General features: G+C 43.2%; 2 protein-coding genes across 2 annotated transcripts; both read right to left on the reverse strand.

Moving 5' to 3' along the window:
* Positions 1–87: 87 nt before the first annotated feature.
* On the reverse strand, positions 88–1,915 carry LOC311496461 (ras-related and estrogen-regulated growth inhibitor-like protein; the record flags this gene model as incomplete). The annotated part of the gene is made up of 4 exons (XM_084556331.1): positions 88–1,008; positions 1,183–1,259; positions 1,415–1,468; positions 1,813–1,915. 4 exons carry the CDS (start codon positions 1,913–1,915, stop codon positions 598–600), a joined length of 645 nt encoding a protein of 214 aa, XP_084412457.1. The 3' UTR covers positions 88–597.
* A 350-nt stretch (positions 1,916–2,265) lies between these two features.
* Positions 2,266–16,427, reverse strand: trim33l (tripartite motif containing 33, like). Its single transcript, XM_084556460.1, has 12 exons — positions 16,309–16,427; positions 14,587–14,649; positions 10,602–10,972; positions 10,295–10,454; positions 9,664–9,726; positions 8,670–8,816; positions 8,409–8,520; positions 7,277–8,217; positions 6,976–7,166; positions 6,740–6,851; positions 5,696–5,752; positions 2,266–4,894 (listed from the first exon to the last, which is right to left on the reverse strand). The coding sequence occupies exons 2-12, from the start codon at positions 14,626–14,628 to the stop codon at positions 4,451–4,453; spliced, it is 2,640 nt and encodes an 879-aa protein (XP_084412586.1). The 5' UTR covers positions 14,629–14,649; positions 16,309–16,427; the 3' UTR covers positions 2,266–4,450.
* Between the last annotated feature and the right edge of the window lie 1,962 nt (positions 16,428–18,389).

Below are 18,389 nucleotides of genomic sequence, written 5' to 3' on the forward strand. Positions count from 1 at the left end.
AGGACATGAAGGACATGAAGGACATGAAGGACTAGTGGACGTAGAAAAGATGAGACCGACTCAGATTGACTTCATTCATCAGGTTTTAATCAAGCGTCTGCTGTACGACACAAATAAATACAGATTTATTTACAGGAACACGATTAAACATTAAAACACATTTAAGTCAGATCCCTAGAAAACATTTTTACATTTAACGTCTAAATATAATAAAACCTGCGACCAGGAAGTGAGACGACCAGAGTCTGAGGGAGTCACTCCATCAACCCTCAGGATTCAAACGATTCACTTTGTCCCTGGAGGAGACAGAAGAGGAAGTAACGTAGTAAAGTCTGGAGGGTTCATCCTCTGAGGACCAAGAACCAAACTCCCCGTTGTCGTTGAGATATTTTCTCGCCCGGCTCTAAATCTCCGGCCGCCCTCTTCGCTCTGAAACACTCGTCCAACTTTTCTCTGACCCACTTTTCAAACAAAGACTCGTCCTCTCGACCTGACCTCAGTCTTTCTCGTCTCTGACCTTTGACCTTTCTCAGGCGCCGTCCGACTGAAAGTCCTCTCCAGCTCGTCGGTAAAGAATCGGTGAAACAACCGTTGGCTCTACTCGGCTCTTTTCTTGGCGAACACGGCGGACACGCTCCTGACGATGCCTCGGACGCCGGCCATGCTCTTCCTCAGCGCCCGGCCCTCCCGGACCAGGTCCACCAGGCGGTGGAACACCAGCAGGACGCCGTGGTACGTCTCGGCCGCCGACACCTCGAAGAAGCTGCAGCGCTGCGACAGGGCGAGCAGCCGGCCCTCCTCGCCGGAGACGCTGCGGTGGCGCCGCAGGTCGCGCTTGTTGCCCACGATGACGACGGCGGGGGCGGCCGACGGCTTCCTGCCCCGCCGGACCTGCTGCAGCTGCTGCTGGACGGCGAGGAAGCTGTGGCGGTCGCAGATGTCGTAGACGAGGATGATCCCGTCGGCCCACTGCAGCTGTTTGTCACTGGGCGAACATGACTGGTCGCCCTGACGACGAAGGAGGAGGAGGAGGAGTCAGACGAAAGATTTGACTTCATCATCATCAAACTAATGACCTGGACTGAGGCTGTAATCTGATTACTCTTCCCTGTGTTTGACTTTTTTAATGTATTCTGATTACTTCTGTGTGTAATCTGATTACTTTGTGAATGTGTGTCCTACCTGGTTGAACTGAGAGTCCCAGATGTTGAAGCAGATCTCCTGACCCTCGATTCTGTCGACTCGACTGTAAATCGACTCTGAGAGAAAAAGATTCAGACGATTACGTTCAGGACGACAACGATAATACTAAGGACATATACATATACGTACACATGTATATATATATATATATATATATATAGATATATATATATATATATATATAATGGTAATAATGAATAAAGACACTCACCTATGTCTCCATATTCTCCGATGAATCTTCTGGTCAGAAATCTGACGGCGAGAGCTGCAGAGAGAAACCAAACAACTGTCAACAATTCAAATCATCATTATTATTATTATTATTGTTTCCACTAAACAGTCAAAAGAGATAAATCCATTAATCTTCAAATAAAACAAGACGACTCTGTAGATTAATACGATGAAACACAATCACGTCTGATTTTATTCATAAGAAACTTTCTCTTAAATCTCAGAGTTAAACTAAAGCAGCAAATAAAGATTCATTAAATTAGTCTTTATATGGAAACGATAATAAATGAAACTATATCATTTCTAAACATAATGTGATGAACCGCTCCGTCTCTAGTTAAAAGCTAAACATTAAAACCAGTCTGAAGCTTTTCTCACCAGACTTCCCGACGCCGTGGGCCCCCAGCAGCAGGATGTTGACCTCCACCCTCTGCTGGTTTCCCTCCATCGCCTCCACTCGGCTTCTCTCCTCCACCACCATCAGGAATCAGGGATCGGTTCTGGATCAGAGGAGGTCTGGGGTCTGGATGTCCCGGCTCAGGATCAAGGCTCTTTATACACAGACAGTGGGGGCGGAGCCTCTGAGTCACAGCCCACGGCTCGTAGCTGGGATCTGATTGGTGGATGTTGTGAGCTTTTGTGAGGACCAGGTTTAGAGATTTAGTTAAGAGTGTGTGTGTGTGTGTGTGTGTGGGGGGGGGGGGGGGGGGGGCATTGCCACTGCTGTAGTTTTTCCTCCTGACACATGTGTTTGTTTATATATTTAGATGGAGCACTCATTCTTCTGCTGTGGTTGAGGTTTTTAATTGTGTCGATATTTTCTTAATTTTATTTTAACTGAGGTTTTAATGGAAAATGTAATTTTTCAAACTGATGCTCAACAAATAAAACTGTTCAGAGCAGAACTAATTTATTTAAAACCAGGTTCCTCCAGCTTGTTTCAGACGGGACGTCCTAACATCATTTCTGACTAAAGCACAGGTGTCAAACTGATCCGTGAAAGGGCCGCTGTGGCTGCAGGTTTTCATTCCAACCATGCAGCAGCACACCTGACTTGGCTCAATCAATCAACTGAACTGCCTTCACGCAGTCATTTCAGGTGTCCTCTTGCTTGATTGGAACAAAAACTTGCCAGCCACACCCACTGCATGGGTGCTGCATGGTTGGAATGAAAACCTGCAGCCACAGCGGCCCTTTCACGGATCAGTTTGACAACCCTGGACTAAAGGATCTAAACCCAGAGTCTCCATGTTGTTGTGGCTCCACCTGCTGGTCTTCATCATTAACTGCAGACGTCCCACACACACTAATTATCTCCTATAGAGTCTTAGAGCTCCAAAAGAAAAACTAAAGAGTTTATAGACGAAATAAATGTTCTTTATTTGGAACCTTTATTCTGGTTCATTAGAAAAAAGAATATAAATATACGTAAACATTTGAAACAAACATGTTCAGGTCACATTCTTGAGTTCAGTAACAAAAATAAAAAATATTTCAGCAGAAAACAGAAGGAGTCGTATGTTGTGACTCTGAGGAGGTTTCTTCTTCATGGGTTAGGGTTAGCTCCAGCTTTGAGACGTCATCACAAACTATAAGAAATGATCACGTGTTTAGAGTTGGACCAAAGAGACGTCAGCGCTTCAGACGTTTGACCACAGCAACACAACACGTCACATTTGTCTCAGTAAATATCTCTGAAGGTTTTACTGACTGGACACCAGTCACCAGATGTCACATCCCAGTCAGGTCCTAGCAGCTTCATATCCTTCCTTTATTAACACCTAAATGCTGTGAAGCAACATGTGTTTTCTTCAGCAGTAGAGTCTCATGTGCTTTGAAGGTCTTGAGAGAGCTCTCTGGTTTCACCCATCATGAGAGGAACTGAACCAGCTGATATTAATCTGCACTGACAAGCAGCAGGACTGCTTTCTAATTACTGATAGATTTCATCTGGTGTCTGTGCCTCCATTTCTTCATGTGTTCAATACTTTTCCCTGTGTCATTCCATGTTTAACACGTAACTTAATTTATAGATGCCCGAGGTTTGATTTCTTTGCATGTGTGGGCTGCATGGGTTGTAACTGACATCTGGTGAAAATTTCATTTCAGTAGCACCTTTAGAAATATATTGACTGAAATAAATGTGAAGTGATCAATACATTTTTATATAAATGTTTTATATCTATAAGAAAACGTGGAGAAGTACGCTGAGTTTCAGTTACAGTGAATCCTTAAATCTTTATCTGAGCTTTTATTTTTAAACATTAATTTATTAAAAATAAAACCTTGATACTGTTTCTAAATGATTCTCTGATGAAATGTTTCCTTAATGAAACTATTCGTTCTTTTCAATCTAAATCCTCCGACTCTTCCTAATACTCAGCTTTTCTGAAATATATTTATTTTTATTCTTTTACAGATGAATAGTTAATATTCTTCAGTAATTGTATAGTTTATCCATGAGTCAAACGTCTAGAGTTGATGGCTTGATGAGTTTGCAGCTCCTCATAAAAGGAGGAGGAGCCATCATTCATTCATTCATTCATTCAGTCATTCATTCAGTCATTCATTCATAGGTTATTACACAACAGCTGGAATGTCTTGACTTCTTGGGCTAAAGTTGGTACGACAGATAAACACAGCCATCTTGTAGTGAACAAGACGTTTTCAACCATGTCAGTATTCATATGGATTCTATAATGTGCACAATGATAGAATGTGATGATGTAACAGCTGAGGTTTTGATAGAGGCACTCCTTTTATGAAGTTGTGATCTGAGAAATGTTTATCAGCAACAGCTGATGCACCCAGTAACAGACTATTCTGTCAGCACAGATAAAGGCTAGCTGACATTTGCGTACCTTTCTGTCATCACCAGTGTACGACATGTAGTTCCGATGTTTGGTTTCTGTCATCACAGCAACAGTTTCATTGCATGTCTGAAATTTTCTGTAACTGTAACTTCACTTGTAACTTTGGTCATGTGACTTTAAAGGAGGCGGAGCCTGACATCTCCTTACTCGTCCATCTTGGTCTTCTTGGCTCTTGAAATCGGACCGATCAGATCCAGGTAGCTCCTCAGCCTCCTCCTCGTCTCCTTCAGCCTCAGCCTCGACATCGACTTTGCTTCCTCTCTGACCTTTGACCTCTCAAACTCTTCTTCTTCTTCCTCCTCATCTTCCTCTCTGTTCAGTGACATGTTTGGACCTCCAGCTTTAGCAGCAGCAGCTCGTGTGCTTGAGTTGGGTTTGATCAAGAATGAAGGATGAAGCTCTGAGCTCAGAGTTTCCTCCAACTTCTTCTGGAAACTCTGCTGCAGTTCCATCAACACGTTGTCATGGGAACGGCTGGAGGCATCCTCCATTAAAGCCCAGATGTCGTGGACGAACTGTGTAGCCGTTTGATATCGACGGAGCGTCAGACGCTCTGATATCATCTTCAAACGAGACCAAACACCAAACTGTAGACGACAGAGAAAGAAACGCCGCCGTCAGCCTGAAGCAGCTTCAGGAAAACAACCCACCAGACAACAGCGTGTTAAAAAAATAAGAGCCCTACAAATATGCTCCACTCTGCCACGCTGGGTGTCATCTGAAACTAGACAAGCTACTCTTTCCATTGATACCAAGCATCACGTAGCTGGAGCTCACCAGCTAGCCTCATCTAACAGAGAAAACACTCAAAAAAACTATCAGATTTGTCAGTCATCATGTCAGAGTTTCTTCTAACATCTCAGTATTTCATCAAATTCAAAAACAACTGAGAGTGGATAGATCAGCTGGGAGGCTATGAGGCTAAGAAGATCTGCTATTAGCTGGGAGGTTAGGAAGCTAGGAGGATTAGAGTCTATCCACATGATTCTCCATCAACTATGCACCACATGGTGACTTGACTGACAGAGTCTGAGCCGTGTGCCCCATCTTGTAGGCTAATGGTGGTACTACAGATACTAGACACAATAAAGTCATCTTCTAGTGAACAAGACCTTTTCAACAATGTGTAAGTTGATGATTTGTTTACCTGGAGAGGTAAATGCACAACAGCCACATGGAGGAAATGTCAGTATTTATGCGCGTCTGAAATTTTCTGCACTGACTTTCCATCTTGTTTTCTTCAGTTCTGCCATTTCTCAGTGACCTCTGGCAAATGTCTTCTTTGATTACTCTCGTTTTGTTCAAGCGACACCTGCTGTTAAAACTAAATAGTCAGCTAAAGTAGAATGAGACCCGATGGTGCGGCGAACATGTCGAGATAAACTGACCTCAGAGAGTCGAGCGCAGCCTTCGACCTTCAGGAACAACAGGAGACTCTCACACCTCTGAAACAGACAAACAAAAAACACTCAGATTTAACAACAACTGATTAAACCAAAGAAAGTATGCGTTGAATCTCAGCAGTTTCAATCCAACAAAATCCAAAAGTCACAATGACGGAAAACATGATGAAAACATGAGATGTGTTTAAGGCTAGGTTTAAAAAAAAATAAATAAAACTATTCCTTCATTTGAAAGACAGAGTCATAAAATCTTTGGATCGATTTTTTAAATCTCTTCTATTTCCTACATCCTCTGTTTAGGGCTGAAAGCTGGTTGGGTTTAAACGGTATGACGACAGAGAAGAGCTGGACAAAATTAAAGACACATTAAAGATGTGAAACCAGTTGTCTTGAAACTGAAATATCTTTAAAGGAAGTGGAATCAGGAACTTGTGAAACAGAATCGATTCCCAGTCCTAGATCTGTTAGCGCCATGAATTAACGTGAAGAAGTTTCTGAGTCGTGCCATAGAGACACTAAGTCATATTTAACTCATCTGTTTTAGTTCTGAGGAGTCTCCTGCACGATTGGCTCTAGTCGGACCTCTGTCTGATTGGTTGATCAGTTCAGACCAGACCCAGAACATGACAAGAGAAACAGGAAATTATGAAAGTAAACTAAGACCCGTCTTGTTTTTTCATATTTATCTTCATCTGAACTTTATAATCCACCAATATTTCCAACATGATGATCTAGAATGAATGAATAGCTCTTCCTAGCGTCCAAGCCTATAAACACAGTCCAAAACAAAAATAAAGTGCATTCTTGTGATGTAGTAAACCGGCGACTGAAATGGAAGCTGAACATTGATTTTAAATGTTGCAACTGGTTCACTACGGGATTTCAACTTCAGCTTTATGGTGCCCCGTGTGAGGTATTTGTCTTCCAGAACAATAAGTCAAAGTTTAACATTAGTCTTTCCAGTTTGTTCATCTGTTTACGTTTAAGTTTTTTAAAAACAATAATAAGAGAATAGGTAGGAACTCTGACCCTTTGGTTCTGCAAACTGAGACAGGCACTCTGAGGACTCTGAGGTCTCTCTGAGCTGTAGGGGTCTGAAGGGTCCGACAGATCCTGACACAACGAGCAGATCCACACTGACCTGCACGAGACAAACCAGATGTTTTCACATCAACAACTATGAGGAACATTGTCAGATCATCTGGAGCACCTACTGGGAATCAGATGGCATGACCCATCCACCTGAGAGTCTGAATCATCCTTACCAAATGCTGGGTCCGAGTGGGGGAAGGTGACAGTCTCTGTGGTATCCTCGACAGCAGGCTGAACAGATGACTGAAGTGTTGGCTGATCCACACGCAGAACAGGAAAGTATCTCCAGGGTCATTGGAGACTCTGGAGATGACAGCGGTTCACAAAAGTCTACACTGTCGTCCAAGATGTCATCGGGAAGAGGCTGTAACACAACAAAGTCACAGCAGTCTCACTCAGAGGGCTTAGAGTTATGCTGTAGATTCTGTTTGCATGGATTAAACATTCACTTCCTACCGGAAAGTCTTTGTTTACCTCTTCAAGGTAAATATCTTTGTCGCTGGATTTGGGGAGTCTCAACAGAGACACTCTGGGCTGCCATTCGTTCAAACTTATATCCAGATGTCCAATCACGGAGCTCGATTTTTCACTCTCACTGTCTGACATGGACGGTGACGAAGGTTTCCCTGTGGGTTTGTCTTCTTCAGATTCAGAGACGACCAGTTTGTATTCTATAGATTTGTCGTCTTCAAACTCAGAGGAGATGGAGTCGATCTCCGCAAGTTTGTCTTTTTCAGACTCAGAGGTAGTTGGTTCATTCTCTGCAGGTTCCTGCTGCCTCTCCTTCTGCTGGACTCCGAGATCACAGGTGGAGTCGACTACCTCCTTCAGCTTTGGACAACGCTGCTGATGTTCCCGTGAGGAATTTGGATGCATTCGTTCTATAAAGGACACAAGACTGCCGAGTGCAGTAGAGCTTTTGTCTTTCAGAGTTTGGTGGTCTGACGGCGACAAGGGGCTCTGTCCAACAGAGCTTAAGCTTCTTGCAGCAGTTACTGGGACTCCCTGATGACTGAGCAACACTGGTCTGTACTGTCCTGGGATGGAATTTCCCATCAGGCCACAGTGTTCCTGCTCCTGAGGGGAGGTGTGGAGCACAGTTTGATTGAGCATCACCGGAGTCCGAACAACAGAGGGATTAGAGGTGGTGGTGGAGGTGGAGGTGGAAGCAGAAGGAGCAGTCAAAGTGAAGGACGATCCGGAGGAGGAGGGAGGACACAACTTACGGGACATAGATTTCAACGTTGCAGAAAAAGGTGAAGGAGTATCATTGGTGGCTTCGGCGCAGGGGGAGGGCTCACAGGTGGAGGTTGGTGGGGTGATGGAGGGGGATGAGGAAGAGCCAGCAGGAGTTTCTGAGTTCTCACATGAGGTTTTTGACACAGAGAAGGGGACCCATGAAACACGAAGAACACCTGGACACCAAAACATTTCAAGTTCAACAGTTTGTCATCTTCACGTCACAATGAGAAAGGCGACTACAAAGAGGCCACTGACTGAGGCAAGTCACTGAAAAAAGTCTGCAGAGGAAAATAGAAGAGTGCATGCAGGAAATTAATTAAAATACAGCGAAACAAATCATCAGCTGAAATCCATCTCAACTTACCAAAATTTAAAACAGCTGATAGGGACAGCGTGTCTGTAGTGACCGTCATGAAAGGCATGGTCTGAGGTGGAGACGAGTCTTGATCCATAAGATTCTTCAACTGAGCTTTAATCTGAGGACAGATGATCAAACTGGTTCTTCATCGCTGATCTGCTCAGCTTTGTCTTTATGAAGGTTTCTTGTGTCCAGTATGAGTAACTGCACTAGGGCCAAAGGTGCAGGACACAAAATGAGGAGCAGGACTCATGACGAGGGTCTTACCTGTTCTGTGTAGGTGATCAGGGCCGGCAGGTCGGTGGTGTTTCGGGCTTTGTCACAAGTTGCAGTCACTGACATGTGACTCTGCTCCAGCTGAAGCAGCTTCACCCTCCTCTTCTGGATCTGCTCCCACTCTAAACCAAACACCTTCTGCTCAAAGAAATAAAGGGTCACTCAGCAACGCAACTGCTGCAACGGAAAATGTTTGGTTTATTTTTCATTCTGTTTCATGTATTTTATAACAGATAGGAAGAGACTAGTAGCTGCTAGATGTGTGAGCAGAAACCATAGCTGTAGTGATGATAGGGGGAAAAAACGTGGAGTGGGCGGTACCAAGTTGAACTAATCTGGGCCAATGGGAGTGACTGATACAGGCAAGAGTTCCCCAAACATTTCCCTGAAGGAAACGTCGTCCACCGCTTTGGTTCCTACTACCAGATCCACCACGGTGACAGCCGACTAGGATCGTCGGGTGAACTCAGGCGGAGTGGCGACAGTGTTGTTGAGGGTATTTTCTTTTCAAACAGAAGAAGAGCTAGCTCCGTCTATACACTACACATGTTTATATGTTCTCCTTGTCTTACTAGAGGGTTACCATGACGACCAGAGCCTGAGACGTCCATTAGAGGCCAACTGTCGGCTATGAAGACAATTGACGATTAAACTGAAATAAACTGATTTCTTAACAGAACAAGAAAATGAATCAGCAGCCGTTTTAGTAACTGACTAATAATTGAAATCACTTTTTAAGCCACATTTAGTTTCTTGTAGAAGAAAATACTCAGAGAACTGTCTCCTCTTCCACAAGTGATAAAATATAATTGCTGGTGTCACGGTTGTCAAATGCTTCAGATTGTCATCTTTTCTATTTTCTGTCTCAATAAAAAAGAATCTCTTTGGGTTTTGGACGACATATCATTCAAGAATGTGACAATAAATCTCAGATTAACAGTGACACTAAAGGGAGAACTGCTGAACAAGACAGAACTCTACTTACCTCCATCTCTTTCTGGATGTCCATCATCCGCTTTTTCAGAACCCCAGTGATGGCGCTGTAATTCTTATGCAGGTCAGACTCCAGTTTACACTTGTACATATTAATGTCCTTCAGCCTGAAACCCAGCAGCAACAAACAATTTTATTATTATTATTATTATTATTTTAGAATAGTGAAAGTCCACAGACAATAAACTTTCTTTGAGTCTTTCAGTTGGACCCATGAGGTTCTACAGTTTTCAGGCCTTCTCAAATTAGATTTAAGACTCTGGATCTGCTGTCCTGGACCATAGACTGTATAAAGATGGACGGTGGAACTGCTCCTCTAAAGTGAAGGCAAAGCAAGCAGAGCTCCCCCTGGTGAAGAAGCATTCCTGCGTTGGTGTACTTTCATTACAGGTCGTGATTCAACACTTTCTGATGTTTGTGTTCACGTGTTTTTCTGTTATTTGCAGCAGTCTTACCAGAGGACACGACCTCTGAACGCTTCAACTGATTCCACACAAATCTACAACGTTAAAGAGTTGCTGCAGCCCGACTGAGCAGCCTTGCTCAAGGGCACCGAGGCGGAGATGATGAGGAAGAGACAAGAGCAGCTTTTTCACTTCTGTTTTTTAGTTTTTCACACTCACACAGAAACTAAAAGCTGGAGAGATGCCAACGCTCAGCCCGTACCTGATCTCCATGTCTTGAAGACTCCGCCTCACTGCTTCTCTCTGCGCTCTGATTGGTTTAAAGCAGACCTCCAGCTGCTTCTTCAGAATAACTCCTGCCTCGCTGACAAAATAGTACCTGAGGGGGACGAGGCAGAACACAGGTAAGGTCCAGAGAGACTGTCCCAAAAGGGAATCTGTTCACTGTGATTTAAAACAGAGAAAAACCCGGATGGCGAAGACGAGGTGATGTGGCGGTAGTAAATAAAATAATAAATCAGACTACCTGTGGTTCTTGTGGGCCATCAGCTGACAGTCTCGACAGGTGAGCTGGCTGCAGGTGAAACAGAAGAGCTTGAGCGGCTCGGACGGGTGAACTCTACAGAACTTGGTGGGAAGAATCGAGAGGTTTCCCGGCGACGGAGTGACATGTTCATATCCTGTAGTGTGTGCTACTTTAAGACCAGAGTGAACAGAAGGTCTGGAAGGTTTCTCCTCGTGTCTGGGAATAGTTCTCTGGCCTTCAGGCGGCTGGTTGAGGAGTCTGTGGGACCTGGTCACCGAGACTCGACGATGCGCCGACACACATTCATCGCACAGAGCTTCATCACAGTCCAGACACCAACATCTGGCTGAGGAGGCGTCACAGCTGCTGCACTGAGGAGACAGACGGGGTGAGGAGCTGGACTTAATAAGACTCACGGTGTTAAACATGAGTCTCAGGCCCTGTTCAGACCTCACATCAACATCTGGTCTCATCTGGTCTCACCTGTCCATCTACCTGGTCTTAATATAAATGTGTCTCCACATGCGTCCCCAGCCAGCACTTGAGATCTGATCTCAGTTTGTGTGTCTGTAAATCAGCAGCGCCATCATGTGGTCAGTAGAATATTGTAGCAGCTGCTGTCTCTAATGGATCTCTACCTACCACTGGATCAGAACCATCAACAGCTGCTGGTTGACTTGGAGATAGTGGTGGGACGAGCGACACTGGTGCATCAGCACTGTGCCGAGAGCTCAAGAGGGAAACCTCGTATCGGTGCGTGTATTGCTTTAAGAAAGAATCACGTGACCGATACAGGAACTGTATCGTTTGGATGTGCCGCGCCAAAGTGTGTTTATCAGGAAACAAACTGTATCAACATGTCGTGGGTTTGTCGGATGGAGTTTTGCTTGATCATGGATCGTTCTAGGAAGTTTTCCCCGGTGTGGAATAATTTTGATCTCGTGACGCCAAACAAGGTAAATCTTTTTCTCCTTTATATACTATTTTTTACGGTGGCGCATTGCACTCACTTTATCAGTTTATCAAGTGAATGACCTGTGATACATATGATAGTCAGTTAAAGAGCCTTAGAGTTGCTTTATTCATGTTATCATGTAATTCTGAGATCCTGATCTCGTAATCATGAGAGGATGTCTATTTTTTTAACAAGTGAATGCAATGTTCTGGTAAGAGGTTTGAATTGTTTTCAGATAAATTAACTTTTTATGTTATTGTAGGTGAAGTGTCGGCTCTGCTCTACAGAGCTATCTTATATCAATAAGAGCACTTCATCAATGCTGAGGCATTATAGAGCTCGGCATGGCAATGAAGAATTGGCAGATACTCGTGAGAGTACCCCAGGTATGTTGAAAGTCTCTCTAAAAATTGTGCTAAAAAAAACATGCATGCAAACAGACAGGCTCCAGGCCTGGTATCGAACCTCCAACCCTCTTGCTGTGAGGCGACAGTGCTAACCACTACACCACCACGTCGTCTTATGTCTATTTGATATTGTTTGTAAAAATTACAGTCCTTTTATTAAGCTTTTGACAAAATAGTTCCTTTTGGCTTGCAGTTCCTAACAAGCAAGCAGTGGATGAGGCAGTGGTCAATATGATCATCAAAGACTGTCAGCCACTCAGCTTTGTTGAAAATGAGGGATTCAGGGAGCTCCTGAAGCTTATTCTACCCTCGTATGCTCTACCAAGCAGGAAGGTATGTTTAAGAATTTTTATTATATGTTTGTACTAACTATATAACTATATTTTATTGGTGTAACAGTATTTGTATGGTTATTTTCAGACCATCAAGGACTTGGTGAGCCAGAGATATGGGGAGGAAAAGGAAAAAACCAAAAAGGACCTCCAGAGTGCCGTTGCTGTTACTTTAACAGCTGATATGTGGACGTCTATGAATATGGAGGCATATCTAGCTGTTACTGGCCACTATGTGGACAAAGAAAGCCATGAACTCCATTCATCAGTCTTGGCAGTGCAGCATTTTCCTCAGAAACACACTGCAGAAAACATTGCCACGGTTAAAAGGAGCCTCATGGAGGAGTGGGGCATAGCAGGAAAGGTCAGGTGTCTTGTCACTGATGCAGCAGCAAACATGACTGCATGTGCTCGAATGCTGCAAATACGGCATACCATTTGTATAGCCCATTCCCTGAATTTAATTGTGAGAAAATCATGTGATCAAATCCCAACAATAACTGAAATACGCAACAAAACACGACACATTGTGACATACTTTCGATCGAGCGTGACTGCTAAAGAGAAGCTCACTCAAATACAGCAACAGCTGGGAACACCGGGCCATAAATTAATAAACGAGGTGCCAACACGATGGAACAGTACCTACCAAATGTATGAAAGAATGACTGAGCAGAAGGAGGCAGTCTGGGTGTCACTGGCCTCATTAAAACCTGACATCACTCCACTGACTCCAGAAGAATGTCAGATCATTGAAGAGATGCTCAGGGTTCTTGCTCCTTTTGACCAAGCTACAAGAGAACTGTCTGAGGAAAAAAGGGTCTCTGGGTCAAAGGTCATTCCCATGATGAGAATGCTCCACATTGAGCTTCAACGTCAGGCCACAACAGTGACAAAAACAGCTGCTCAGCAACTGGCTGAAAACCTGAGGAAGCGGCTAACTGACGCTATTTGCGGCATGGAATCTCTCAGTGTGATGACTCTGGCAACTCTGTTAGATCCCAGATTTAAAAAGAATGGATTTGTTAGTCAGCAAAAGGCAAGTGAAGCGGTGAAGAGACTGCAGTCAGAATGTGCAGAAGAAATGAGGAGCCAAGAGCCTGACCCAAGAGAAGAAGAGCCTAGCTCTTCACATGGGTCAGAACCCAGTTCAGGTATGAAAATACATTTCTGTGGCACTTATATGATATGATATATCATGTGATAATAAAGTAATGAATAACTATTTTTTTAGGGCACAATCTCTGGAAAACTTTAGATATGGAGGTTGCAGAGACCCAGAAGACGAGGAACGCAACAGCTGACTCCATTATTGAAGTCCAACGCTACCTGGCAGAAACAAACACACCCAGAAACCAAGATCCTTTGCAATATTGGAAATGGAACCAGAAAATATACCCACATCTTCATCAACTTGCACTTAAAACTCTCTGCTCACCATCATCGTCTGTACCATGCGAAAGAGTATTTTCCAAGGCTGGGGAGCTGGTGTGTAAGAGGAGAAATCGCCTTGGAGCAAAGACACTCCAAAAACTTTTGTTTCTCAATAAAAATACATGAACTAATCACTTTTTTGTCTTTTATTTCATATGATTTAACAGTTAAGTTGACAAATGTGCACATAAGTTAAAAAAGTGTAACTCTGAATTTTTACTCTAATTTGCTATATTTTACATACCAACTCAGTTTTAGCATTTACACGAACAAGGAATTTCTTTACCTGCAATGATTTTATAACTACTGCAGGGGTCACTATTGGGTGACCAACACAGTATCAATACAGTGCCGACACAGTTTGTTTAGTGTGTCAATACACTCCTTGAGGTATCATCGTCCCATCACTACTTGGAGACATGATCCAGATGTTGGAACAAGATGGAAAGACTCTCACATGTTAAGATCTGATTTATTTATGTTGTTAGTTATTTTAGAGACAAAGCCCTGTTGAGTAGGTGGTCTTTAATGTGACCCAGGACAGAAGGAGTGAGGTCAGATGAGTCCTGGGTGTGTTCACACCCGTACTCTAAGCGGGCCACTTGTGATCAGATCACACAGAACACAATTTAAAAAATCAGAAATTGAGGTTGTAACACACGAGGAGCTGGTCCGGGATATGGTTCACTGTCTATTAACAATGCTAAGGCAGCTAACACCAAGAGCTAACAACCGCTCAAGCAACATTCATAAAGGCTAACAGCTAAGGCTATCAACAGCTACGGCTATCAACAGCTAAGGCTATCAACAGCTAAGGCTACTAATAATAATATGTGTGGTTAAAAGCGTAGAGTTACCTGTTGACTCCAGTTGTCTCCTGGTTCTGCTGTTGTCTCCATGTTGAGCAGAGAAGTCGTCTCCTGAGAGACAGAAGATTATTTAATTAAAATCAGTGTTTCATCAAAAACACTGTTCTGATAAAAACACTGGCTACAGTGGCTAAGCTAACACCAGCTAAGGCTAACAACCGCTAAGACCAACATCTATACAGGCTAACACCAGCTTAGACTAACAACTGCTAAGGCTAAGAACAACTAAGGGAAAAGACAGTCAATGCTTACAACAGCTTAAGCCAACAATCGCTATGGCTACCGACACCAAGCACTAACAATTGCTAAGGGCAACATCTATACAGGCTAACAACAGCTGTACATCTGTACACATAAAATATAGGATAATATATACACACCAAACCAGGGTTATTGTACAGTGACTATATACAGTTAATGCAGAGTTATAGTTTATTGTTCATATAAATGGTCTCACACTCTGTGACTGCTCAGAGTTCATCAGAGCGACAGCCCGGGGGAAGAAACTGTCTTTGTGGCGGGTGGTTTTGGCGTACAGTGCTCTGTAACGCCGGCCTGAGGGGAGGAGTCTAAACAGGTTGTGACCAGGGTGTGAGGGGTCTGTGGAGATTTTCCTGGCCCGCTTCCTGACCCGGGACCGGTACAGGTCCTGGATGGAGGGAAGGTCGGTACCAATGATCCTCTCTGCAGCCCTGACTGTTCTCTGCAGTCTGTCCCTGTCATGCCTGGTGGTGGAGCCAAACCAGACTGTGATGGACGTGGTCAGGACAGACTGGACTATTGCTGTGTAGAAGATGATCAGCAGCTCCTGAGGCAGGTTGAACTTCCTGAGCTGACGCAGAAAGTACAGCCTCTGCTGGGCCTTCTTCCTTATGGAGTCTATGTGGGAGGTCCACTTCAGGTCCTGTTAGACTGTGGACCCTAGGAACCTGAATGACTCCACTGTTGGGACTGTCCTGTTGAGGACTGTGAGAGGAGGGGTTGATCGGGGTCTCTTCCTGAAGTCCACTGTCAGGTTTAGCTCCAGGTGGTTCTGACTGCACCAGAGGACCAGCTGTTCCACTTCCCTTCTGTATGCAGACTCGTCTCCGTCCCGGATGAGTCCAATGACGGTGGTGTCGTCTGCAGACTTCAGGAGTTTCACAGAAGGGTCCCTTGAGGTGCAGTCAGTGGTGTAAAGGGAGGAGAGCAGTGGGGAGAGAACACATCCCTGGGGGGGGGGGCGGACTGGTAATCCACTGACAGGTGGAGGGGGGCACGGTGAGCTGGGACAGTTTTTGGTGGAGGAGCTCCGGGACGATGGTGTTGAACGCAGAGCTATGATCATGAACTGAACATCTTCTGGCAAAATCACTATTATTGTTAGATTTAGTGTTGATGTGTGTTTGACAGACATGTGTGTTCTGGACATTTATGGAAATACGGAACAAATGGCGGACGCAACATTTTATTGCCAAATAAGGGACGATGGAATTATTTTGCTGTCATGAAACAAACATTAACTACAGCAGTGATTGAAACAGTTAGCATAGCACTGGTGAACACATCTGAATGGAACTATCTGTCTTTGTAAAGTTGATCTAAAGCATCATTTAAAGGCTTTGAGACTCTCACTGTTTGTGGGTAAACTGTGTCGCTTTCAGTGTCGCTCGGATATTTGTGTGATTACGACATTAAATGATAATTATCAGCCTTTCAGACCAGACTCACCGCTACCGTTAGCTACTTCCGGGGCTTCCCCGGGACCGGTCCGCCTCGCGGAGAGGAGAAGATGTTGAAAACAAGCAGTAACGGTCCGGTCCTGTTCGGTTCTGACTCAGTTCTGACTGCGTCCCATTCATTTGTGTCAAAGAGGACTGGACCCAACGGACCCGGTGTGTCCGAGGAGACATAAACCCGCATCAGACCCCCCTGAGTCAGAGAGACTCGACCACGAGCTCTACTTTTTGTCCCGGATGAATTTTCACAATAAAACTCTGCAGCCCAGCTGGTCACTTCTTTCTCTGAGAAACAATAAGATTCAGGATTTGATTTTGTTTTTTTTAAATGTAAGAAAATAATAAAAATATATTTTATTTTAATAAAAATATAAAATATATTTTAAGCTCCATACCTCCAGAGGCCCCAGAAGATTGATTTAGTATTAAAACAATTAATGCTTTTAAAAAATTAACTCAAATAAAACATAAAAAAATAAATATTAATGATAAAAATAAAACGCATTAAATACCACAGATAAAATAAATAGTTCAAACAAAGGTTATTTGCATCTGTAAAATCAGATTAAGTGTTAATTTGCATCCGTTGAAGTCGATTATCAGCTACACGGGATCCTCTGACTGTTCTCCATCTTGTTCTTCAAGTTTTAAAGAAGATCTCGTCTCAAAATGTAGTTTTAAGATATACTTGTTTTAGTTTAAGTGCATTTGTTGTAATTAGAGTTGTGTTTTTAGGCCAATAACAGCTAGAGCCAATAATTACAAAGGTTAACAACAGCTGAGACAAACATCAACTAAGGCTAACAACATAGGCTAACAATAGCTAAGGCTAACAACTGCTAAGGCTATTTATAACTAAGGCTAACATCAGGGCTAACAACAGCTAAGATAAACAACAAATAGGGCTAACAAAGGTTACGGCTAACAACAGTTAAGGCAAACAAAGGCTAAGGCTAAAAACAGCTAGCGCATTACTTCACTTTTTCTTTGTCAGGTCATTCAGGTCATGTTCTACTGAAAGACCTCAGATAATTAACGTCTTTAATCATTAGTTGCTCAGTGTTCATGTTAAAAACAACATGCTAACCTATTCAAATTGGCTCTGAGCAACATTCAAAATGACAAAGACACTAATTATTACATAGAACTAAGAAAATCAGCTGTGATTTGTTTAGAAGACGTTGAGACCAAACGCTGCTTCGTCAGAATTATCATAATTACAACGTTAATCAAATAACACTGACCTGTATTCATGCAAACACAACGACCACAAGAAACCCACAAAACACGGGCATGTCAGAGGTTTGAAGGTTTGAACAGAACTAGAATTGATGAAAAAGACATTTGATATATTAATACACAAGAAAAATACATGAAACATGAAGTCCTGAAGTTGTTCAGTTATTCAGTTGTTTATTGTTGATAACTTCACGGTTTCACGGTTCAACACTTGCGACCTCATTACGATCCGTCGGTCTGAGCTGCTGCTTTGCATCTGAACTGGATTTGTATAAATCATTTTCAGCTCTTTCTGCCAGTGTTTCCATCCAGAGACAACTCTGAGCATCTTTATTTTAAACAAATGGACTTTAATGAACATTTCAGAGGAGGAGGAACAGATTTATATCGGATGGACAGTTCACAAGACAACAAGAAGAAGTTTCACATCTCAACGGACTGAATGTCAGGTATGTTATACACCTATCTATCTATCCATCTATCTGTCTATCCATCTATCATCTATCTATCCATCTATCCATCTATCTATCTATCTATCTATCTATCCATCTATCCATCTATCCATCTATCTATCTATCTATCTATCTATCTGTCTATCATCTATCTATCTATTAATCCAGACATCTTCATAGTCTTTCAGCTCTCAGTCATGAAGACACATGGACTGGTCCTCCTGCTGCTCTCAGGTCAGTAACCAGTCCTAGCTTTAGTCTGAGTTAGTCTGAAGTCTTTTAGATATGTGAGTGTTCAGGTGACGTCCAAAGACATTTAAATGTGTGATTCTAAGTATCGCGACGGTTTAAAGACATTGTCGATCTTCTCCTGTCCCGTCTC

This window comes from Chelon labrosus (assembly GCF_963514085.1).
Source record: "Chelon labrosus genome assembly, chromosome: 12".
Taxonomy (NCBI): Eukaryota; Metazoa; Chordata; class Actinopteri; order Mugiliformes; family Mugilidae; genus Chelon; species Chelon labrosus.